Below are 25,808 nucleotides of genomic sequence, written 5' to 3' on the forward strand. Positions count from 1 at the left end.
CATGTGGATAAGGCTGGTGTGTGTGTGTGTGTGAAGGGGGGGGGGAGTGAGTGTTGGTGGCCCTTTTCACTTTTTGCTCCAGCATATCCCACAGCTGGCATGTGGCCCCACACAGATTACCCCCAAGGAAATGTAGCCTGCAGGAGGGGAAAGCACAGAGCTTTAAAATGATGCTTTATATTCCCTAAACCTTAATTCAAGAGTATGAGAAAAGTCACTGGAGAGAAAGCTCCAAAAGAATAGAGCTCTACATTTCTTCTGTAATCTTTCCAGTATCAGAGGCAGTAAGCCAATATATGCCAATTGCTGGGGATCACAGGTAGGAGGGTGCTGTTGCACCATGTCATGCTTGTGGGTCCCTGGTTGACAGCTGGTTGGGCACTGTGTGAACAGAGTGCTGGACTAGATGGACCCTTGGTCTGATCCAGCATGGCTCTTCTTATGTGAATCATCACATAGTTTCTTTCCAAACCAATATTAGTTGCAAAATTGGGGGTGGAGGGGGGAATCATGGTAGTAGAAAAGGACATAGAAGTAATGAGAGAGACCTCATATCATCCAACCTTCTGTAAATTACCAATGAAATTCAATTTTAGACCAAGGGGGATTAGTTATTTAGTAGTTTATCATGCCATTGCAATAATGTATGAACTAGGCCAAAGAAGATGTAGTTGTGAAAGGACCCAATATACATGGTTTTACAGAATATTCAAAATATGAAATACAGAACATACTGTTTGATAATATATAAAATGTACGAAATATAAAATACCTAAGTTAACAGCAACCCTCCAGTTTAATTCATTTTTTGCTCAAGTCTAAACTATGAATATATCCAAGTCTGCTTTAAGTAATTTTGTATTGTCCCATAAGGGAAATTTAAGAAAATTAATGAAGTCTCATTTCAAAATGTTAAGGATCGATTTGCACATTGTGGGTGATGTGTTTTTCAATTGCAGCCCTGCATGCAGCTACACAAATATAAGAATCCATTGATGGAAATGATACTTGCATCTCCATCCTAACCATGTTTACTCAGAAGTCCTAGTGAGTTCATGTCTTTACCTTTACCTATTGGGTAAGCCAAGAACTGCCCTCCTGATGAAAGGAAATGGAGGAGATGCATATTGGAGTTACTGCATTACAGACATTGTTTCTAACAATTAATAACTAATCAACCAACTACCAATTATAGTTTTATTATTCATCCTTAAAATGTACTCAATAAAATTACTTAAAATAATACTTCACAGTTTCCTAACGATCAAGCTATAAGTTGAAAAAACCAGAAAATGAACTCCTTATCTCCAGATAAATAAAGCATACAGGTAGTCGAGACAGAAACAGGGGAGTTGTTCAACTAGCTCCTCTCTCTTTAAAAAACAAACAGGAAAACAAAAAAGCAGAATGTAGATGAATCATGCAGCTTTTAAAACATGTTCCCTAATAACAATTCTAAAATTTACTTTTTAGATAAAACAGCTCTTGAAAAAGGGGTTTGGTAGTAAATAGGTTTTGGTATTAGAAGTGATCAAAATGCAGTCTTAACTTTAGATTCAAGAGAAAGTAAAATCCATTCCCACCCCACATCCCAACCCTCTCCTTTCTCCTTTTCTTTTTCTATATTATATGAAAACCCTTCCTTCTGGATTCACTTTAATGAACAACTGATCGAAACTGCATCCCGAGGGAGAAAACAGAACTGTGACTCCCACTTTGATCTCTTCCCCATGGAGAAATTCACTCCCTGCCTAGCTTGCAAGATGTTCATGTGATTGACGTTTGCTCTGATGTGCAAACTGCTTTGAACTTCAGACATTTAATTCCCATCAGGCAGCAGTCATTTTTATTCTCCTTCAACAGGATTTACAAGCAGAAGATCAGCAAATGTAGAAGATAAAATAAATTTGCAGAAGCTTTGAATCTTACATCAAAACAGTGTTCAAGTAAGCTCCAATTGGATTTAATTCAGCCTCTATTCACAAAGTAAATCAACTTCTTCTATGTAGTTTCAGTTTTGGAAAATGAAGAAAAAGAAAAAAAAAAGAAGAGAAAAATGTGCATATAAAAATGACACTCATCAGCTGAAGTTTTGTTATTGTATTAATGCCCACCCTTGTTTTCCAATTCTTTGTTTAAATTTCTATAAAGGTGTTCTCCCCTGCCCCCGTGCTTCGGGTAAATGTAGCCACAAAACAAATTCATTCAAAACCCACTGTTTTCTTTAAAATCCTAAAAATAGTATGTTTTATTAATAGCAAGGCATATGCTTGCAAACAGTATTTTATTTGAATACTGCAGTAATGAAACATTAAAAGCCAACAGGCATTTTTACCCAAAGTTCCAATGGCTTCCTAATTTGAACTAATTGTGGAGTCCTGATTCAGAAAACATTAAGCCTGCATCTCTTTTTAAGGCATGCAAGCACAGAAAACCATTATCCATATGACTAATATAGGGACTATCCAATACATTTGGACAAAAAAAAATGCTGTTTATGTTATTTGACATGAGGATAAGCGTATGCTCAAAGCCTTCTTAAATATTTATTGTTTGTTAATAGTAAGACTAACTAGTAGACTCATACAGAGATTCTGATAACAGGAGGTTCTGTCATAGGACTTTACTACCAGCATCCCTGACCCTTGGCGATGCTGATTGAGTTGGGGAATAATAAAATAATACATGCCTTGACATACATTTTCTTAGAAAGACTCTCTCCAGGCTATGACATTTATCTTGCAAGTTGAATGCTAATTTCTAACTAGTGCCTAATTGTTTCGACAATATAATACTCCCCAAGATTTACAAGACTATTAGACCATCTAAACGTCTATATCCCATTCTTTGCATACTGTTGAAATTCCGTCTAGGTTGAGACCAATCCAGTTTAGTACTCTTGAAAATGCAACTCCACCAGCAATTTGAAAAATCAGAATGAGAACCCCTTATCTCCCAAGTTAACAGCCCATGGGAGGACAGGTAAACAAAAGAAAAGGTTGTGATAAAGCTAGGCTGCAATAGCAAATATTTAAGCAGCTATTTAAAAAGGTAAGGCAGACCACTTCTGAAGGAATTATCACATTCTTAAAGTAAATGATCTTCAAAAATAGATCTGTAGGTTTACCCATGTAAATATTACATTAATGAATCTGCGGTAGAGTTGTCAAGAAATATGTTATACTGATAAGAATTTCTCCAGTGTAGCTTTTCCACAAAGTGAGACAGATAAAAGTATTCCTTAAGGGATTAAAAAAAGTCTGCTGAATGAATTTAGGCATAGAAAACCAAAACCAAACAGCCAGCCACACCGTGTGTGTAAAAGGTATCAGTTACCAAGTACTAAATAAGCTACCAATAACTACTTTTAGAAAGTTATTTATTTATTTATTGTTTATTTAAACATTTGTATCCCTCCCTAGATGACTGGGATCTCAGGGCAGCATAAAAATAAATGTTAGCACTAAACTTTTAAAAATGCTTACATAATGCCAGGGTGACCATATCTTGGAAACCAAAAAGGAGGGCAATATGGCCGCCCTCAAGGAAGCGTGCCCACCTCAACATGCCCAGCCCCTAAGGCGGGACCATCTTGACATGACCGGCCCACAAGGGGGTATGGTCTTGGTCACATGACAATATGGCCACCCTCAAGAAGGCATGTCCACCCCAACATGCTCAGCCTTAGAAATTCCTTAGAAACAAAATAAAATCTCTTAGTGCAATTGGCCTACCTTAAAGGGCTGTTGTGTTGCTAAAACAGTTTGACTAAACGCTCATCATCATCATCATCATCTAGTAACCACTTTCCACAGATAAACATGCACAATTTAGGGAGGATGGCAAGAAGATAGGAAAGACCAACCTCAAAGCCCTACTTTCTTGCCACTTGTGATTATTTATTATTATTGTATTTATATCCTACCTTTTTTCCTCCAAGGAACCCAAGGTAGCATACATAATCTTCTTCTTCTCCATTTTATCCTCACAAAAACAACCCTGTAAGGTAGGATGGGCTGAGAGTCTGTGACTGGCCCAAAGTTACCCAGTGGGTTTCCATGGCTGAGTGGGGACTAGAACCCCGATCTCCCAATCCAACACTTTAGCCACAGCATCACACTGGCTCTATTTAAATGATTATAACTCAGAAGCACCTATATCTCTAGCCAGCTTCCCTAGTTCTACAGCAGACTTCTTCAACCTGGTGCCCTCCAGGTGTATTGGACTACACCTCCCAGAATTCCCAACCAGCATGCTGGCTGGGAATTACGGGAGCTTCAGTCCAACAAACCTGGAGGGCACCAGGTTAGGAGGAGGCTGATAGACAGGAATGGCTATGAGAAACAATTAAATGGGCTTGTGGGCCAGCAGAGATTTATGCTAAAGGTAAAAAAGTAAAATAAATCCTTGCTTCAAAAGTAAGTAAGTAGGTGAGTGGTACTGAGTTGATAACATTATTATAGTCATATGTTATAAAAAGAAAATGATCACAACAATGATTATTGGTACATGATCACCATGTACATTGATGGTGCTGTATAAATAAATAAATAATAATAATAATAATAACAAATGCTCTTAAATTACCAAGTAATTTTGCAAATGAAGCCTTGAATGTATTCAAGAGTAGGCATTACCATTCTACAGCTGAAAACTTTATAGCTAAGAAAGCTTCAACACAAGCAAACAAGACCAAACTCTGTTTTTTCTTTCAACACTAGTGGATATTAATCTCTCAAAACAACAACAACAGCCAAGTCAAAAGATGGCACCTCAATAAGATCACAACCCCCTGCTCTATTTCTATTATTCCAATATTTAGGAAGTTATTTATTTGCAACTATTTACAGTCAGTGTTAGGTTACAATCTCTGCTTTACCCTTGAACTTACACTGAAAAAATGAAGGAAAAACCATCTTTAGGTTTTTCTTAAACCACCCTAAAAACAAGTTCAGCACCTAAGAGGTGTTAAGTTGTAAAATCCAAAAATCATAATCACTAAAACAGATTAAAAGTATCATGGTACCAGTAAACTGTTGCATTCTCTATTATGCCATGGCTCTGTTATGTGTGTAATCTCTTCTAGAGCCATACAAGACAACACAGACTTTAACATTGTTATAATTTTAATCCAGATGACAAAGTATAAAAGTATTTAAAGTGGCTTCAGAGGTGATGTGTAACCATAGAAGACACGCGTGCGCCCTCTGCCTCGCACAAATTGAAAGGGGTTGTGGGTATTGGGAGAAACGTGGGGCACATGTGTGCTCCAAGAAGAATGATGGCTGGCCAGCTGCCATGGAGCTCAGAGGAAGACCAGCCACAGCCGGAGCAGCCACCCACCTGCAGCGGCACAAAGGGCTCCAGAGCTCCCATTCATTTCTATGGGCTAACATGAGAAGAGATGGCATGAAAGAGGTGTTGTCGGCAGGAAGGGTTCACAGTTGAATTCAGGACACTCCACATGGCAAGATTCACAAGTCTGGACATGTTGAGGGGATAGTTCCCTCCTTAAGGTAGGGATGAGGAGAGGAGGATCCCCTGAAAAGTGTTCTTGTCTGGGATCTTATTTGTGTCATTTTTGTATCTTGGATTTTATTTGGGGTGGGGGGAGGGAGAGACCTAGAGTTCGTTCCTTCCTTCCTTTCAGTCGCTACTTTTGTGCTGCACAAACTAACAGGACTGCTGATATTTCTTTCTTCTATTAAGAACATTGGGGTAGATGAGTACTCGTCCCTGGCAGAGTACCGGACCAGATGCTCTTGTGGTGCCTTTTTGGGGGGCTCTTTTTCTGTCATGGGGATGGCACATGTCTAGAGCCCACAGGTGCAGGATGGGAAGCCACGGCCATCTGGCAACTTATCCAGACATTTAAGAGGATTTTGAAATCTCCCCCCCGGATTCCGCTTGGGGGTGGGATTTTGGACATGTCCAGGCATGAGTACATGTAGATACCCCATCACTCACATTAAGGGGGGGGTTCCACATTCTATCTGTATATGCCTCCTGGTGTTTGTTTTCCCCTCCAAATTCAACAAACTACATGTCTTTTTTTAGAATGGTTCAGGAAAACCTAAAACTCACAACACAGGATCTGCTGACATCATCAGCAGACAGAAATCCCTGACAAGATGATTTGGCATAGGGAAATTTTGGGTAGATGCTGTAAAACCTAGATGAACACATTAACTTCTTTGCACTTTCCTCTCATGCAAAACTAACAAAGGGTTTTTTTGGGGAGGGCATACGCTTCCAAGGATTTCAATCCACTTGAACAAATGCATGAAGTATTATCAAAAGTTTCAGGTTTATATAAAGTGCATACGAGGCTGGAATTGTAAACAGTGAGGTCAAAAGGATATTAACTACAGTAAGCGCAGATAGTGACAGTCATTCACAAAACAGTTGCTGCTGATAGCACAATTATCCTGGCACTAAGGTAAGCCAATCAACACATGCAATGCAATTTAAAAACAAAAAAACATAGAATCATAGAATAGCAGAGTTGGAAGGGGCCTACAAGGCCATCGAGTCCAACCCCCTGCTCAATGCAGGAATCCACCCTAAAACATCCCTGACAGATGGTTGTCCAGCTGCCTCTTGAAGGCCTCTAGTGTGGGAGAGCCCACAACCTCCCTAGGAAACTGATTCCATTGTCGTACTGCTCTAACAGTCAGGAAGTTTTTCCTGATGTCCAGCTGGAATCTGGCTTCCTTTAACTTGAGCCCGTTATTCCGTGTCCTGCACTCTGGGAGGATCGAGAAGAGATCCTGGCCCTCCTCTGTGTGACAACCTTTTAAGTATTTGAAGAGTGCTATCATGTCTCCCCTCAATCTTCTCTTCTCCAGGCTAAACATGCCCAGTTCTTTCAGTCTCTCTTCATAGGGCTTTGTTTCCAGACCCCTGATCATCCTGGTTGCCCTCCTCTGAACACACTCCAGCTTGTCTGCGTCCTTCTTGAATTGTGGAGCCCAGAACTGGACGCAAAAACCTTTATCCTGATTCAAGCCCCTGGCAATAGAAATGAATTCAGCTTATGATACAGGCTTCAGTTGGGAGGTAATATATAGCCTTTGCAGGGCTCCTGCAGCTTTAACTGTTGTGATGAAGAGGCAATTTCACCAGGTTCTCCATATATAATGACACCTGCTGAAATTCCATTTTCTATGCAACTTTTAAAGATACAGGAGCCCTGTCCTCCTTTTCATATGGTCACCCAATGACCCCTGATTTTAGTATTATTGGAGAGGCCTATCTAGTTTCTTCGCACCATACATAATTTTACATATCTCTGTCATGTTCCCCCTTGCTAATTTTACACACCTCTATCATACTTACTTTTTACTAAATTAAAGTGGCAAAATCATGGAAGCTAACATTTGTTTCTTGTGTGTGAAATGTGTTCATTTTTTAAAAAAACAACAACTACATGTTGTCTACATTACCTTAAAAAAACACCTTTGGAAGGACTGAATTATCTAATGGCAGAAATTACCATTTTTGAATGATGGTTTGCAGCATTAAAGTAAATGGTGGGAAATAGTTTACATTTTGCTGAAGAAATAATCTCAGAAGAGACGACAGACAAGATGATAGTGACAATGTGCCTGTCATATTGAAAGTACTTTTCTGTCACTTTGCTTTTTTTGAGTAAGTGCAATTTATTAAAATGTGCAGCAAAAGGACTATGAAAGCTGACAAGACTGTTGGCATAGTAATCAATTTGAACATAAATGTATCTAAAAGTTTTCTACCCAAACCCTCTGAATTCTCCCTGCCATTTTAGTATGTCAAGCAATTGGGAATTGAGATACTGAGCATATTCTAGATCAGGATGTAGAACTGAGTCACACTTTAGATCAGGATTAGGAAACTTCTTTCCTAATCCAGCCCAAGGACCAAACTCAATTTTGTAGAAGCTTTTGGGGGTGGGGGTGGGATTCCTGTGGTGGACACTGCCATAGGCAAAGAGGTGAAACAAAAACACAAAATATTGCCAGCATATGTATTCATTATTTATTAGTGGTATTTATATACTGCTGAATATATTAAAATCCCTCAGCGGTTGTAGCTTAAAGTTCTTATTGTCAGTAAGACAATAGGAGAGGTATTTCAACATTTTAGAATGGGAGGAACACTACATAACAATCGATGGCTGAGGGAAAGGGGACGTGGCAAACTGTAGAATGTCAGAGACAAAAATTAGGACCCCAGGAGGGCTGGATTTGGCCTCGGAGTGCCTGAGGTTCCCCAACCCTGTTCTAGATAGTGGAAGCCATTGTTACCACTATTATCATGGATTTGGGAGTGTCCACAACCTTTATTTAGGTAAGTCCAGGGACCTGTCTTGATAGGAATATATGAAATTACCTCATACAAGATGAACTTATCTGTCCATCTGGTCTAGAACTGTCTATTTCAGCCTCCCCCAACCTGGTGTCCTCCAGATATGTTGGACTATACCTCCTACAGTCTCCAGCTAAAACAGGGTCTCAACAGCTTCCTGAACTTTTCCCCCTGGAGATTTCCCATTATCTTTCAATAAGATAATTTCTTCAAGTTCACATAAAAACAGTTCCTTGTAATGTCTTCTGTTTTCTATAATGAATAAAACCAAGCATAATTCTTTCTTTAACTCTTTTAACTTCAGTTACACATTACAGTAACTTGCTTTGCTGCTATGAAAGCTTGAGCCAAAAGAGGTGCCAGGATCATTCTTCTCTAGAAATTCAGTACTTCAATCAGTCATCCTCTACAAAGTGCAAATGGGATGGCAGCACTCCGTACAAGCTCAGGGCAACCCTAATGTCACTCTATTGTCTTGGCTCCTAGATGAAATTTATCCTTAGCTATACCCAGTATACGATATAGATCTCTAAAACACCTTACTAAATTTTCACTCAATGCCACATTCTCTGTTTCAACACTGGTCTCTTTCCACCTAGAAATCCTTACAGCTAAGGAATTGTCCTGATTTTCCCTTCATGGAAAGATCTCCATAGATATATCCTAATTTCCTTAGGCAATTCCAGAAAACTCCTTTCAGCTTAGAAAAATGCTCAGCTTATCTTCTCCAGGCTGGAAAGAACACAACCTGACTAACTGAGCTGTCCCTCTTAGCTTTAAGAAGGAAGCTGGGACAGCCGTTATTACATTAACTGGGAAGAACATAATGGCTCTTGTGAGTCTGTACTTCAAGTCTTTTAAACTGTGCTAAGCCTTGCAGTGCTCTGGCTCTTTGAAACTAAGCCATGGTTAGTTTCCAGTGGTACACAAAAGAAAGGACTGCAATTAGCTCCAACAGTCTTTTCTTGACAGCACTGTTGACATGGCTTATGCCCACTGTGTGCCTCCACTCACAACTCAGTAATCAATACACAGTCAATTCAATGCTTTCAATGTATTCTGTATGGATACACATTTGAATAGTAGTTCCTATAAGAAACTGCCCCTGCTATTTCTAGCCTGGCTCAAAATAAACTGGCCAAGCTGAGGTTGGTCAGGGAAGAGAATATTTATACTGATCATCCCCAAACTGCCACCATAAAAGTAACCCCATTAAAATTTAAAAGCTACACAAAGAAGGGACATTACTAAATTTAGAACAGTATTCCAAAAAAAAAAAAAAGCTTTATCAGGGTAATTCAGGAAGTCTTACATCAATAAGCAAGAAATGTGCCTTTATAAAACCATTCAAGAGCCATCTGTTTTTAGCAAACTTGTTTGTAAACATTGGAAAACATCCACTAGGACTCTTGATAATTATTTACAATGGATAATTGCAACAATTCTAATTGTTGTGATATATATTTAAATATTTATAAGCTGCCTTTTTGGACAAAGTCATCTCTGTTTACCAACGAATAAATACAAAGATAATTTTAGTGACCTTTTTCATATAATGGTTTTTTTATCTTTTCACAGAATTTGATGTAGGTTAATTCATCTTGATCAGCCAACCAAAACTAACCCATCCAACCAATCCTAGAATATACAGCCTTTTCAACTTTTCAGCTGGCATTTTTTTTTTAAAAAAAAAAGCAGCACTAATTATGTTTGCCAAACAGCTCTTTCATGTATATAAATGAGTTTTAAAATCGGATGCATTAATTAATTTTCCTTCTGAAAATGCCCTACCAGCAATATTTTTCACAGCAACTGACAAAATTCCAAAGCACTGAACTCACAGAATAAACTGCAGCACCATGCTGAAATAGCTATTGCTTTCAGATAGTAGCTAAAATCTCATTTGATAATCTCTGACAGGTCTCTCCTTATCCAATACACTGCTTCTCCCATGCCATTTACACTGTGGCACAGAGAGTAGGTTGGAGCAGGGTGCACCAAGCTAGAGAGGCTTGAAGGATAAGTTTATAAAATGACCATAAAACAATAACTTATATTCTTGTCCATGATTCAGCGTCCAACTTGGGATCATTTCAGATGGTCTGTTCCTTCAAGCCCTTACCCTAGCCTTTCCCAGATGGATTGTGCTCCAAGACCAAATCAAGATGACCCCAGAGAAACAGGCTTTCCCCCACCATTAAGGCAATTCCCAGTTGGGACATATTGGAATACTTACTCCATCATAGATGGTGGAATGGTGCAGCAATCTTGAATTGCGGTCAGGGGTGATGTCAAATGAGCAGTGTACGAAGCTTCCACCACATGCTTGTTTCGATTTACCACATCCAAGTAACGGTTAAATTTTTCCCGAATTTTTTTTGCTAGCTGGACAATTTAAAGAAAAGAAACAAAGTCAAAGATGTGTTCCAGCATGCATATTTTATGCTCATTGTGCAAGCCTTAATATTGCCAAAAATGAAAATGAAAGCACCACATCCAAGATCCTAAAACATATTTATTGTGAACAAATGATTCTTTATTGTCTCACTAATCTACTAGAATTCTTTGAGGGTGTCAACAAACATGTAGACAGAGGTGATCTGGTGGACATTGTTTACCTGGACTTCCAAAAGGCTTTTAATAAAGTCCCCCACCAAATACTCCTGAATAAACTTAGTAGTCATGGAATAAGAGGAGAGGTCTTCTTATGGATCAGTAACTGGTTAAAGAACAGAAAGCAGAGAGTAGGAATAAATGGTCGATTCCCCTTATGGTGGGAAGTTAATAGTGGGGTCCCACAGGGATCAGTATTGGGACCAATTCTTTTCAACTTGTTCATAAATGATCTGGAATTAGGAGTGAGCAGTGAAGTGGCCAAGTTTGCTGATGACATCAAATTATTTAGGTTGTTAAAACACAAAGGGATACCTGATGGAACGCCTTTCCTGACATGAACCTACCCAAACACTATGTTCAACATCTAAGGTCCTCCTCTGGGTGCCTACTCCGAGGGAAGCTCGGTGGGTGGCAACAAGAGAGAGGGCCTTCTCTATGGTGGCCCACCAACTGTGGAACAATCTCCCTGATAAAGCCCGCCTGGGGCCGATATTGTCATCTTTTCAGCACCAGGTCAAGACTTTTCTCTTCTCCCAGGCATTTAGCAATATGTAATGAGCCTGGGTCTGTTTTTTTGGCTCATCGTTTCTAAAGTTGTTACAGTGGTTTTAATTGTATGCGCATTTTGCATGTTTTTGTAGTTTTTAATTTTTGTATATTGTTTTTAAATGTTTTATCTTATGTGAACCACCCAGAGAGCTTCGGCTATGGGGAAATATACAAATGCAATAAATAAATAAATAAATTGTGAAGAGCTCCAAAGCGATGTCTCCAAGCTGGGGGAGTGGGCATCCAGATGGCAGATGCGGTTCAATGTAAGCAAGTGTAAGGTGATGCACACGTTGGGGTAAAAACAACAACAACTTCAAGTACAACCTAATGGGATCTGATCTGGCTGTGACCGAACAAGAAAGAGATCTTGGGATTGTGGTGGACAGCTCGATGAAAGTGTCCACCCAGTGTGCGGCCGCTGTAAAGAAGGCAAATTCCATGTTAGGCATTATCAGAAAAGGAATTGAGAATAAAACGGTCAGTATCATACTGCCCTTATACAAATCTATGGTGTGACCACACTTAGAACACTGTGTACAGTTCTGGTCACCACACCTAAAACAGGATATTATAGAGCTGGAAAAAGTGCAGAAAAGGGCAACTAAAATGATTAAGGTGCTGGAGCATCTCCCCTATGAGAGAAGGTTACGTTAACTGGGATTGTTTAGCTTGAAAAAAGGAGGCTAAGGGGAGACATGATAGAGGTGTACAAAATGATGCATGATGTGGAGAATGCGGATAGGGAGACATTTTTTCTCCCTCTCTCAAAATACTAGAACCCGGGGTCATCCCATGAAGCTGACTGGTGGGAGATCCAGGACAAATAAAAGGAAGTACTTCTTCATTATGGAACTCATTACCACAGGAGGTAGTGATGGCCACCAATTCAGATGGCTTTAAAAGGGGGTTGGATAAATTACCTCTGATACTACATGTGGCTCAGAACAAAGCAGTGGTAAGTCACTGTATAATATTCCAGCAACATCATCAATTTAACTGAGATGGTGGTAATATAATAGATGTTAGCTACACACACATTTTCATCCATTTATGAAGACCCATGTGGTATTCCAGAATGCACTGTTACACAAAAAAATACCTAATCTATACATATCTTATGGCAGAAGACCTGTAAGTTATGGTCACTTGAATTATGTATGATAGAGATAGGCTAAGAACCTATATATAAATTTAGCTTGCAGTGCCTAGAAAACAAAAAAATATATACTATCATATCAACAGTTATGAAATAATTTAGAAGGATAACAGAGTTGTGCTCTAGGGACCATAAATCAGATTTATGTGTATAAGTTTTAAATATATCTTTACCATACAGATTGAAAACTTATAAATGAATACAGTTCTACTGTTGTGCTTATAAACTGTTTTAGTAAACCAACTGTAAGCAACTTGTTAAGACAAAAACTAGATCTCAAAAGCTTGTAAACCAACTAGCATATGTGTTTGTGTAGATGAAATCTTCTGGTCAATTGTTATCTAAAACCTTCATTTCTATGCTTTCAGAACCCAGCACAACCCTTGAAAACGCATAGTTTTACTCAGTCCATGTGCAGTTTTTTTTTCATAATTCCCGTAAGAAACTCCCTACAGCTTGCTGTCTGAATGAAGAAAGAGAATAATCTTTTAACAATTTACAGCTCACAGCAAAATGTTCAATATTACAGTTTAATGCATTCTGCCTTCAGAGACAGATAAAGTTCTTTAATTAGTAATAACTGGCTTCCTTTCGACATCCTCCAATCGTCCGCACACACGCACACGCACACACACACGCACACCCTCCTTCTCTCTCTCTCTCCCACCCCTCCCCACACCACCTAAAGGAACAACTCAGTGTGTATACTAAAATTTGTAACTAGTCTGTTCATTAGTCTAAGAGACTGACAAATATCCTTCCTAACCATTAATAACAAGCCATTTCATCATGATTTACGTTCTTTTGTGAATAATGAAGTGTACATTGATAAGAGCAGTGACTCTGCCTCAATTGTTTCCATCAAATACAACAGCTCAATTACAGGTCTCCAAGGGACATAGTTTTTAACAGAATGTTTTTCAAATGAAAAGACTTGCAGAATTATACCTAATTGGTATTGTAGAATGATTTATTACTAACACACCAGAGGACTGCTAATTGTTCCAACTCAGCTATGACTAACATGATTCAATTGTTATCAACTGTCATAGAATATATAGCTGAGAAGATACTCTGTACAGGCTGGAAAAAAGCACAGAAAAGGTCAACTAAAATGATCAGGGAACTAGAGAGCATCTCCTCTATGAGTGAAGGTTACAACAGCTGGGATTATTCAGCTTGGAAAAAGGGAAGATGAGGAGAGACATGACAGAGGTATACCAAATTATGCATGGTATGGAGAATGTGGATAGGGAGATATTTTTCTTCCTCTCCCATAATACTAGAACCCAGGGTCATTACATGAAGCTGATTGGTGGGAGATTCAGGACAGATAAAAGGAAGTACTTCTTCATACAGCGCATACTTAATTTAATTCACTACCACAAGATGTGGCAATGGCCACCAATTTGGATGGCTTTTAAAGGGAGTTGGATAAATTTCTGGAGGGGAAGGCTATCAATGGCGTAGTCCTGATGGTTAAGTGCAACCTCCAGTAACAGAAGCAATAAGCCTGTATACATGGGTGGGAGGGTGCTGTTGCATGTCTTGCTTGTGGTACCCTGGTTGACAGCTGGTTGGCCACTGTGCGAACAGAGTCCTGGACTAGATGGACCCCTGGTCTGATCCAGCATGGCTCTTCTTATCAATCAATCCTTTATTTACAGTCAATAGACCAGAAAAAGAAATGTACAGTTATTTCAAGCAAAAGGTCAATAAGATAACCTAAGAATAAAACATATCATTAGTAATACATTTTAATACATAAAAGGGAGTAAGATCAGAGCAAGGATGGGACATGTATTAACATTAGATCTTGAACAGAACATAGGAGGAAAATTCAAGCAATCATATGTGGTCTGATGAGAATGGCCAGATTCAGAAACTTGGCAACCTGTATAGTAATTGATTTATTTTGGCCCTGGAGGAGGCTAACCATCAGGGTCTCTGGGGAGCGGCCAGGCAAAACCTGTATAATAGGATGTATCAGCTCTTTTCTGATATCGTCACAGAAGCTACAGAAAAACAGGACATGGGTAATGGTTTCTACTTCAGTTTCATTACAAGGGCAGCATCTTTTGCATAAAGGAATTTTTTTAAATCTACCTTCCATCAACCTGGAAGGAAGGGCATTAAATCTCGCCAAGGTAAAAGCCCTCCTATACTTGGGAATAGTCAACCAGCATAAATATGGAGGACCATCTTTATTAGTGTATCTAGTTAGGCCTAATGAGTATGGGGAGCATGGGCCATACTTACCTGATAAGTATTGCAAGATGTGATAAGTAATTAATACAAATTTTTTAAATACAATTTTAACTTCAATTCGTAACTAAGCGTGCGGTTTGGAATTTTAAAAGTTTTAAGAGTTAAGTGCAGCAGCATTAACAGCTCAGAAGCAATAGAGATAAGCCAAATTTGATGATATCAACCAGCTGCTGGTGGTGTAATTGATGCTGCTTTGAGAAGGGTTTTAATTACTAATTACTAAAGTTACTACAGTTGTAGAAAGTGCAACCAAAGGGGAATTTCTCAACGGAGTAAGGGAAACCAAGCATTTAAAGGACCTGAAGTAACTGCTGGAGACTATCCGTAAGTCTTTATCCCATATATCTATTGTACTATCAAATCTTGTTGCTTTAACTCAGGGGCTGACAGTATCTATACAGCCTCAGAGATCTTTGGCAGACTTTTTACAGAATCAACTCCCACAGTGGATAACATGGTTCTTACCAGAGGTGGCTATAAACTACAGGGGATTGTCCCAGTGACCGATGATGTGGAAATCCACATCAAGGCTGCAAAACAAAAACAACTAAAAATCACAGACTTCCTTTGCCCCAATTTAGAGACACACTCAAGCCCGAAACAGGAATTTACGCAGCACAATGAGAGTATACTGGATTGGTCACTTGGCCCCCAGTGTATAATGAGGACCTCGGAGAGGAATGAGCAAGATGACTTAGCCTCTGAGCTAGCACTGATTGAAGAAGCACCATCGAGCATCATGCATATTCTACGCTCGCCTGACTGTCCTATGAATAATAGCGAACAACAGTCCAATACACAGTGCAAAGAAAGCGACCCCTTGATACCCAGTTTCTCCCTCTACCTAAACCCCCATGGAACAAAGAGTAATAACCAAATAGACTTAATAAACTTACTCAATAATCATCATGAAAGAACCAAAAGCCTATTGCTAGATCAGGCTGGAAATATATCTTCTATTAAGAAATTCCTTGCGGAATGCAAAGATCTCTTAACAACTCTAACCAGCTTTGCCATTGTCAAACTTACCGGTGAGGAACAGCTAAATTCCATAGACCCTAATTGTGGGATTTCTCAATACCACTCTAACTCTGATGTTAATGATGTAAACGTCAATGGGTCCCCCGTAACAGCTAATAATAAAGACACTAATAAGAACAAAGGTGAATATAAAGGCAAGGATAAAGGGAAAGGGAAAGCTAGAAATTATTCCAACTCCAAATACATAGATAATTCTGTAAAATATAAACAGAATCTTAAAGGTAAAATTGCCAAAGCTAAACCTCAAGTAGCAAAAAAACCAAAAAAACAAAAAACATATGCAGGTAAGAGGAGGGCAGCATCTAAACTAAACTTTGCCAGACTGTTTAAGATACTGGCTCTTCTTACGTTGTTATGTACAGGCTGCTTGATCTTCAAGTAGAGAGAAGGCTATGGAGATCCAGAGATGCTTAATCAACATGAAATGAGGGGAAAACTCTGACTTGGCATACATAATATCTCACAGGTCCGAGTATCAGGTAGTTGAGCCCTGTGGTTCAAAAGTCAAGTGTGCATCCCAATGGGCTCTTGCCCTTCGTCACTTGCCACACATGTGCTTGCCCTTTTGCCCAAGTATAATGGAATTACACTTGTAATGTAATGCAGTTTGAACTGCTACATTAGAACTTGCATATTATGAAAAGAAGATTATGACAAAATACTAAGAAGTCTACACAATGTTATTGTTTTAGTTCTCTTTGGAGGGGGGATAGCCAGAGTGAAGGTCACAGAGCTTAATTACTATTAATGCATGTCGGAGGCTAACACCTGTTTGCATTTATTTATGCCCATGTGTAAGAACACTTAAAATGCTACTGCTCCTATTGATAATATTTCATCATATCTCTCTTTCAGTTTCTTCAGACACCTTGCTTATTTGCATATACCCCATGGGCTTTAAAAGCTCCTTTTATTGCTAAACTCTCTCTGATGTTTTCTCCCTCCCCTCAACCCTTTGCCCCACTCACTGAGAAGGAAGAAAAGCTACAGAATATGCTTTATTAATGCCATTTGTGAAAAATTAATGTTATCAAACTGTATTCAAAATACACATCAACTAAGCCAACACTTATTTAACAACTGTTGATATAACAAACGTAGGACATCAGCCGCATGATTCCATGAAGAAAGTTCCACTAGGAAGATGGATAATTTCTTTTTTTAAAAAAAAAGTCTTCCAAATTTTGTAAATAAAAGCATTTACGTTCATTTAAAAGATCTGTAAGTCCTCTTTTAGGGAAACCCTTCCACCCCCCAGCCACAGAACAATGGTTAAAACAATTTAAAAAATCAAAATTAAGATCAGATAACACCATTTACAAAACAACACCCAATAATGCCCTGACTCAATTATAGGCCAAGGTAAATAAATAAGTCTTTAGGGCCCACTTGAAGGCCTGTAATGATGGGGTTTGGCAGACATCAATTGGAACAGAGCTCCACACACAAAAAAGCATCATTACCAAGAAGGTCCTATCCGTCATGCCCATCAGGCAGACAGGCAAACAAGCAGGGCTTTCTTCAAGTAACCTGGACCAGGACCATTTATTATTATTATTATTATTATTATTATTATTATTATTATTATTTATTTATATAGCACCATCAATGTACATGGTGCTGTACAGAGTAAAAGAGTAAATTTAGGGTTTCAAAGGCCAATAACAGTACAATGCAGCTGTCACATGATAGGAACATCGGCAGCTGCCTTATTATACCTTCTACTGATCCTTCAAGATGGACTGGAACCACTATAATAGCAACATGCCATCCTGCCCAACCCAGGTAGGCAGTCCAGCAGAATATCATGCCTACATGCTACACATGTGTACAGAACTGTTTGCAGCTGTAATGAATATATCCTCTAGTCCAGCGTTTCTCAACTGGGGGCCATATTGCCCCCTGGGCCCCCCCACGATATTCCCCCCACGATATTTTCACACAGGTGAAAATTTTGTAAATGGGGGGCCACGGCACGAGACTAGGGGGCCACAGAGGTTTCAAAACTTGGTTTCAAAAAAACTAGCAGGGTGCTTGCATGAGCCTCTACAGATTGTAATAAAAGCAGTAAATTACATTAAATCAAATGCACTTCAAGACCGCCTGTTTCGACAGCTTTGCGAAGACAATAACGAAGACTTCACACACTTATTATTGCATACAGAAGTCCATTGGCTGTCAAAAGGTAACTGCCTTTGTCGTTTTGTTGCTTTGTGGGAGTCAGTTGTGACATTTTTCAGAGGCAAGGAAATGGGGGGGGAAATAACCTCCGCTAAATGTGATATATTTTACCTGTGTGATGTCTTCGAAAAGCTCAATTTGTTAAACAAACAACTACAGGGGTGGAAATATGACCCTTTTTCAAGCAAGGAGATTATTACAGGGTTTCTTGGAAAGGTCAAGGTGTATGCCACCAATATTGGATGTCGAGAATTCGCCCAGTTTTCCTCTTTGGCAGCAGATAGTGATGAATTGAAAGATGATGAAATAATTGCGTATGTGGATCATCTGAAGCAGCTTTATAATGATATGGAAGTTCGTTTCCGTGATCTGCTGGACATGGATATTCTGGCCTGGGTAGTTGATCCATTTGCTGTGAATGCTGCTGATGTTGATGTTTCTTTGCAAGAAGCGCTCATAGAGCAACAGAGCGACAGAGCAGCCAAAGTAACTTTCAGTCAAGAAAAACACGATTTTGGGATAAAGAGTACAATATCTAAAAAGTTTCCACAGCTTTGGGATAAAGCAAAATTGTTCTTCATGGCATTTCCCACTTCGTATTTGGTAGAATCAGGTTTCAGTCGTGCGAATTATTTACTCAGCCTAACACGGAATCGCCTTAACATAATGGACAGAGGCAATCTTCGGTTATCCCTCACAGCAATAGAACCGGATATAAAAAAGCTTGTTTCTGGTCATCAAGCACAAGGGTGGTCGGAAAAAGGTTGAGAAACACTGCTCTAATCTATATGGTCATTCACTGCTTTCTAAATGGCCTGATATTACTAGCCATTGTCCCATATAATTCAAACTAGGGTGTTTGCTACATCCATAACAGTTCTTTGATATTGTCTCTAGAAACTATTTTGTATGTTCCATTGCTAAGCTGTATCTGATAGCATCTCTTTAACTCATAGATGGATTTAGGAAGCGGCCTCAACCCCTATCTGATGACAGTTTGAATTACAAACAGGAGATCTATGGGAATGCCTGCTATCTATCAGCTGTTTCTTTCCATATGATACAATGCTAACACCTTCCTTAGAGCTATAGTTAAGCCAGCGATGGTGGCTTGTTTATACAATAGTGACACTTTCTGACCCTTTTCACAAGCAGGCTCATACATGTAAAATTACTAACAGCCACTTCTGTAATATGTATCAAAGAGGGTGCCCCTCTCAGTTATCTATGCCAGCATATCCTAGCAAATCTTCAACAAACAAATTAACTTGCGCATTTTTTTTTAAAAAAAGGAATTGCATATTTAACAATGTCCTACAGAATAACTTTGTATTGAAGAGGCATAAATCATTCTGCAACTTAAACCAACCAAAACAATGGGTGCATTTGGACGACACAATAGCCAACTTTGCCTCTATAGTCCACTCCACGGATGACTACTCGCATGTTGTGCTTGGGCAACATGCTAATAAGTCATCCGTGGAGTAGGCTATAAAGGCAGGAGTGGTTATTTCTGGTTCCTGCTTCCCTTACTGGGGTACCACCACTCCATGGGGAGGGGCAGGGGGAGAGAGAGACACTCCCTCACCTCCTTTTTGCTATGGAGGCAGCTGCACAGGAAGACGCACCGTGGTCACAGCAAGTAGTGGCCCAGGTCCACCCTGGCTTCCAAGATCACACCCTTTTCCCCTTGCTGTGTTAATGGGACCCGTGCCTGAGTGCTCATGAGCCTCTGCAAGTGCTCAGGTCTGCCCTGACTTCCAGGATCTCGTCTTTTCCTCCCCGCTGAGTTAATGGCGGCCGCCATTAACGCAGCGGGGGAGGGAATGCACACTTTCCAGAGGCTCTGGAAAGCACACTTTCACCCCCACCTGTTCTAATGGGACCCTTAAAGGCCCTCTTAACGCAAGGTACCCTTAAGGGGTCCCATTGGAGCGGGGGTGGGGAGAGAACACGCTTTCTGGAGCCTCTGGAAAGTGCACATTTTTTTTGCTGCATTAATCAGAGTAAATTACACAGTGATAGTGAGAGATGGAGCAAAATTTCTTACAAAAGACAAAAGCAGGACAATGTTCATGGCAGTGACTGGGGAAGTCAGACCCAAAGAGGAAGCCAAAGGATGAAGTTGAAGAGGAAGTGGAGGACCATTCAATATCAGAGTCCACTGAAGATCAACATCCCAAGTGGTAAAAGTCTCAAAGCCTGAAAAATCACAGGAGTGCAAGCTATCAGCCTGATGGGGTCCAAAAGCAATCTCTGTACTTTAAAACACGTCAAAAGTCAAGTTCCTGAAAAATCAGCTTACAAGCAGATATGCCCAAGGCAATCAATGCAGTTTGAGACAGGTGAATGGTCACATTCCAAAGGAAGATTATGAGGAAGAGGACCTTGATCTGCCAAGACCTTTTCACTGGAAGATATGCTTTCTAGGTAGTAGATATGGATAGGACAGTTCAGACTGCAACTCCTTTGGAAAATAGGTACACAAGGTAAGGTATTGGCCATCGGGACTCTCAGTTCAAGACTGCTTACACTGGATCAGAGATATTATCCACATAAATGCTGAAACCATCAAGAAGAATTGTGAGAATCTTGTCAGAAAAGAAGGCAGTAAGCTATCTTTTGCATTAAGGTCTGATGCAAAAGTTACGAGAGGCCAAGGAGTGCCGCGCACATTATCTCAGCAATCCTAATTCTGTAGTTCAGGCCAGTATTAATGTCCCCATATAGATGAATGGGTTTGGCTGACCAATGAATTAGAAATGGAACTGAAATCTTGGTTCAGCTGTCAAGATCTTACCACTGCATTCCCTCACGTCTCTATGGAGGAAAAATGGAAGTAAATGTGAAAGACCAGAGTAAAACAAATCAAGATGATTTTCATGAACGTTTTATTTCAAAGATGTTGTGGAGTGGAGATTAGTTACATAGTTATGCTGATGATGTTTATTTTTGAAAAGCCGAGTTAGCTTTCTTGACTACATTCTTCTCACTTCATCATATCATAGCTCAACCAAAGCAGAATGTATCAGTTACTAATTTAAAAGGCTGCCAATAAAATTGTTTTCTACATCTTTCAAATTTGGTCTTCTATTCTCTATGTAGATGAAACATGATGTCTCCCAAAATGTTTCTATTATTCTGTAAGCCCTGCCTTTTCTATACTCTTTTTCTGCAAAATGGTTTCCCAAAAGGAAACTAAATGGTTTCCCACTGTTATTTCTTACAACTTTCTCAGAATTCCCCTATATTGAATTTATTTCCTAGTATTAATAATGTGGGGAAATGTCATCAGAAATATTTTTCCAAAGGAGAGGTAACTTTAAATTTTGGAGAATCAAGTCTTGGGTTTTACATTTAGAACACCTTTTTTTTTTTTAGTGATATTAAAATTTAATGCAATAACCCTTCACGTTTTTCATGTCTTTGGTTTGCAGAAAGTTGGTACATTTAAAACTGTAACAGATCAGTAACCTACCAGAGACATTCTCAGCTGACTAACTGGCAACAAATGCTTTTAGGGTGACAGTGAAGAAGTTAATGAACAACAAGACGATGAACTGCTGATAGAAGATTAGGTGTGCTTACAATTTGTTCACATCTGTTTTAATGTGATCCATTTGTATACATTACCTTTACTCATAAAACTCTAGTACTCATGATTCATTATCACTGAAAGACCAAGCGATTATTAAAATAGAAGTGCTCACTTACTCTTTCGATCTTTTCAATCCTGAGCTTTTAACCATGGTAGTTATATTCTAAGGGAGGCCTCATCTATCTTCTCTGACAGCCAAGTATTCATCACAATACTTAGAATGTTTAGACATTTATTTATATCTAGTTAAGAGTTAATGTATGCATCTATAGTGCTGTGGTGTAAGCAATACCTATTGGAGGCTTTACCAGGGAACCCCTCCCCCTCCATAGCACATCCTACTTCTAAAAGCCATTGTATAATTTAACCCATATGATTTTAAGTGGTGTGCAGACCACCCAGAAAATGGTAGTGAAAAGCATTATCCTTCAAATAAAGCCAACGAGACAGTTTTTGAAAGGATCAAGATGGTTCCAAAAGGGCTAGATTTTATAGTTACTTTCACAATAAGTCCTTTTAGCTCTCAATTTCACACAAAATCCCCACAAATTCAGACAAAAACATAAATACACTGACAGTAAAGGTTGTCTTGACTACACTGTGAGGTCTTGTACACAGGGTGGCAAAGTGTCTCAAGACATTTAATAATTATGGTCATGTTCACAGGAGTCAGATGACAGACTTTAAGATGTCACAATATGCTTTGATGTTTTTATGGTATTTATTTATTATCTTTTTATATATTTTATCGCTGTAAGTGACCATGGGAGGGTTTTGGCCCTGAAAGGGAGATAAGAAATATTTGAACTAATTAGCTAACTAAACATGATAGGACCCTTGTATTTAAGCACTTGCCTGGTAGCCATAAGAAACAAGGAACTACATGTAGTGTGAATTTGCACAAATATGAATTTGCGCAGATTCAGGAAATTGGAAAAAGAATCCTCCAATTCTGTCAATGAGTAAACAACAGAACGAAAGGAACCTGACAATCAACAAAATGCAGAAAGAACAGATTTTTACAAAGTTCATACATCCTTACTCGGCACAGTTTGTCTGACCTGATGCCTGGAAAGATTCTTGTGGTCCCTAGGTCATACTTGCTGCACTCTCCTGGAAAAGGGCCTAACAGCAGGTTTTTAAATCCATCTCATAGGTCGCCTTAGTGGTCCAGTGGTTACAAACTGTTGGCCACTTCGCATGATATTTTCTGTTTGAAAACTCAGTGATCCAATAAAACATGCCTTTTCTTCTTTGCAAAGGAAAATTTCATAAAAGCAGCAAATTTGTACAACATGGTGTATTGCTATTTTAAACAAGAACTAACAAGAGATGAGTTTTTTATTCTTTTCTCAAGTCTATTTTCTGGTTACCCCCACAGGCAAATAAGCCTATGAACTGGCCCAGAGAAAAACTGCAACAGAGACTGGTCTCCTCTTCACATGCTTTAACTACTGTTTAGGATATCTAAAGTACAGGAAAAGGGTAGATTTGTTTTTAGTCTAATGCCTGGAACTGACTATGAGAACATTCCAGTTTAATTTGGAATAATTATCTTTTTTAAAGCAAGAAAATACACCTACCATCTATTCTCGTTGTACAACTGTCTCCAGGTTTAATAAAGTGAATTCCTTGAATATCTACTCAAAAGGGCAAAGACAAACATCAAAGTTTGGGATTAGGGATTTCTCCTCTTTTCCCCAGAAGCACTGTTAGTAAATACCTCACCTAAACACATCCTTTACTGGGCTTGTACACCCTCTCTTGAACCTTCTAAGTCATTTTTAACAGACATAGTACTTGAATGGAATGACCGTTGCTATCATGAAAGTTTATGAACATACTATTGCCAAGCTACTCTACTGCCAATTTCTCCAAATAAGAATCACAGAAAGCAATTGACACTAAGCGTCAATAAATTGCTTTTTCTTATTATCATACGTAGTGTAGGCCTAGAACTTTCCTCCTGTTGTCACCTGTGGATTCTCTCTTCAGAGCTTCTCATTGATTGGACTATACATCTGGCTGACTGTTTGGACCAGAATGGTAGACTTTCCTTCTCTGTATGACCTCAGCATTTTCCCTGGCAAAAGAATGATTGTCAGCCAATAGTTTCAATCTCCTGTCTCAGAGTATCCTTGTAGCCTTGGGGCCAAACTAAACATTCTCTTAGTGTAAGTGTGCCTATGCCTGGTTCAGTTCAGCCCCCAAATTCCACCCCCCACCCTATATCTCCAGAAAAATATCTACACTGGAATCCATGGAGATGCTGAGAGTTCTCTGTCTAAATATGCATAGGATTGCATCCTAAAAAGATTTTACCCACAGCACAATACCAATCTATATATGCTTCTCTTAAGTGAGATATATCTTAGAACACAACATCTATACACTGTATTGAAGTCTTGTATTTTAAAGTCTAATCTTGCATAATGAAATATTGTCTAGAAGAGTAATGGTTAACCATACTGATGGAACTACTGAACAATGTTAACATGAGCTTAAGCATGACTAATAGAAATGTAATATACAGCCCTTGGCTCACAGCACTGCACTCCTTGAAGGATATAACAATTATCTTGATACTCTTCATTATGAGACACCATTATCAATTATCATGTTATTAGTTACCCTAACTCATTGCCAGTAATCCAGCAATAGAAGTGAGACGATAAACCTGTTGATTAAAGTAAATTTGTGAATATTCAGTTACAACCAGTTCACATGACATGGCACAGTTGCTGGTGGCCTCTATCAACTGCCTACACCCACACCCACCCACCCCGGCCAGGCAATTAATATGCTGAAATGACAAGAAATTCTAATTGGTGATAGCAAATTGGTGATAGGTGTTTCTTACAACCAAGCAATGAAAAAGCAGTTGCAAATATTGTGCAACAGTCATAATCATGTCAATTGTCCCTGGCGGTATCTTATTTACATTTCTAAAAGTTGGTCAGTCTTTCGAAGACTAGCATAGCAAGAAGCATTATTAAGGAAGTCCCAGCAATGGCCACATAAAGCACTTCCACAAATGACACTGCCAACCAATATCATCATCACATTAATTTGTGATAAAGCATACCCTTTCTCAAAGGAACTCAGGACTGCAAACATGGAGTTATCCCACAGCACAATCATATGCATGCCCAGAAGTAAGATCCAGTAAATTCAATGGATATGGGTTAGGCTTACTCTCAGACAAGTGTGTATAGGACCGCAGCCTTGATGCCCCAAAAGAGTTAGTGTAAGTGAGCAACATGGCTAACTCAGATCTCCCCAGACTTAGCATAGAAACTACAGTTGTATGACAACATAAAGACTAACAGATTTTTCTATCATAAGAACCAACTTCTCTAGATGCATGATGTTATCCCCAGTCGGTGTGTGTCTGTGTGCGTGCACGCACACATACACACAATGCAAAGAGGATGGGTGTGTGTGTAATATTACGAAGTGAGACCAAAAGGCAAGCAATCTTGGAAGTAGGTGTGTCACATTACTATGCAGAATACAATCCAGTCAAAAGAGTAAAAGATACCAAGCGGGTGTGACTCACTCTCACCTGGTAATGATTGGCAAAGCAGGCAAATAGTATAAATAAGCACCTAAATAGGGATAATTACATTCTGTACAAAGGTGACCACTCCCAGTCTCTATTCAGCCCAAGTCTGATAGTGTCAAATCTACAAATGACCAACATAGCTGCTTCGTGCTAGAGCAGCGGTTCTCAACCTGTGGGTTGGGACCCCTTTGGGGGTCGAATGACCCTTTCACAGGGGTCGCCTAAGACCATCGGAAAACACATATTTCCGATGGTCTTAGGAAACTGTATTGACTGAACTATGTCATGTATCATCTTTTGTATTATTAAAGCTATTGTTATGTATTATTTTCATTAGCAAACCATCCCATGACAATGGATCATGTAGAGAAGAACGAAAATAATTTTATGGTTGGGGGTCACCACAACATGAGGAACTGTATTAAAGGGTCGCAGCATTAGGAAGGTTGAGAACCACTGTGCTAGAGTCTCTCTGTAAAGCTTTG

The 25,808-nt window shown here is 39.2% G+C and overlaps 1 protein-coding gene across 1 annotated transcript in view; it reads right to left on the bottom strand.

The window, feature by feature from the left end:
* CACHD1 (cache domain containing 1) overlaps positions 1-25,808 on the bottom strand; it is a 149,202-nt gene that overhangs the window by 63,394 nt on the left and 60,000 nt on the right. Inside the window, exon 3 of the mRNA XM_063134748.1 lies at positions 10,583-10,731. Within this exon, the coding sequence (XP_062990818.1) occupies positions 10,583-10,731 (149 nt within the window). The remainder of the gene's footprint in view (positions 1-10,582; positions 10,732-25,808) is intronic.

Source organism: Elgaria multicarinata, chromosome 1, assembly GCF_023053635.1.
Source record: "Elgaria multicarinata webbii isolate HBS135686 ecotype San Diego chromosome 1, rElgMul1.1.pri, whole genome shotgun sequence".
NCBI classification, from domain to species: domain Eukaryota; kingdom Metazoa; phylum Chordata; class Lepidosauria; order Squamata; family Anguidae; genus Elgaria; species Elgaria multicarinata.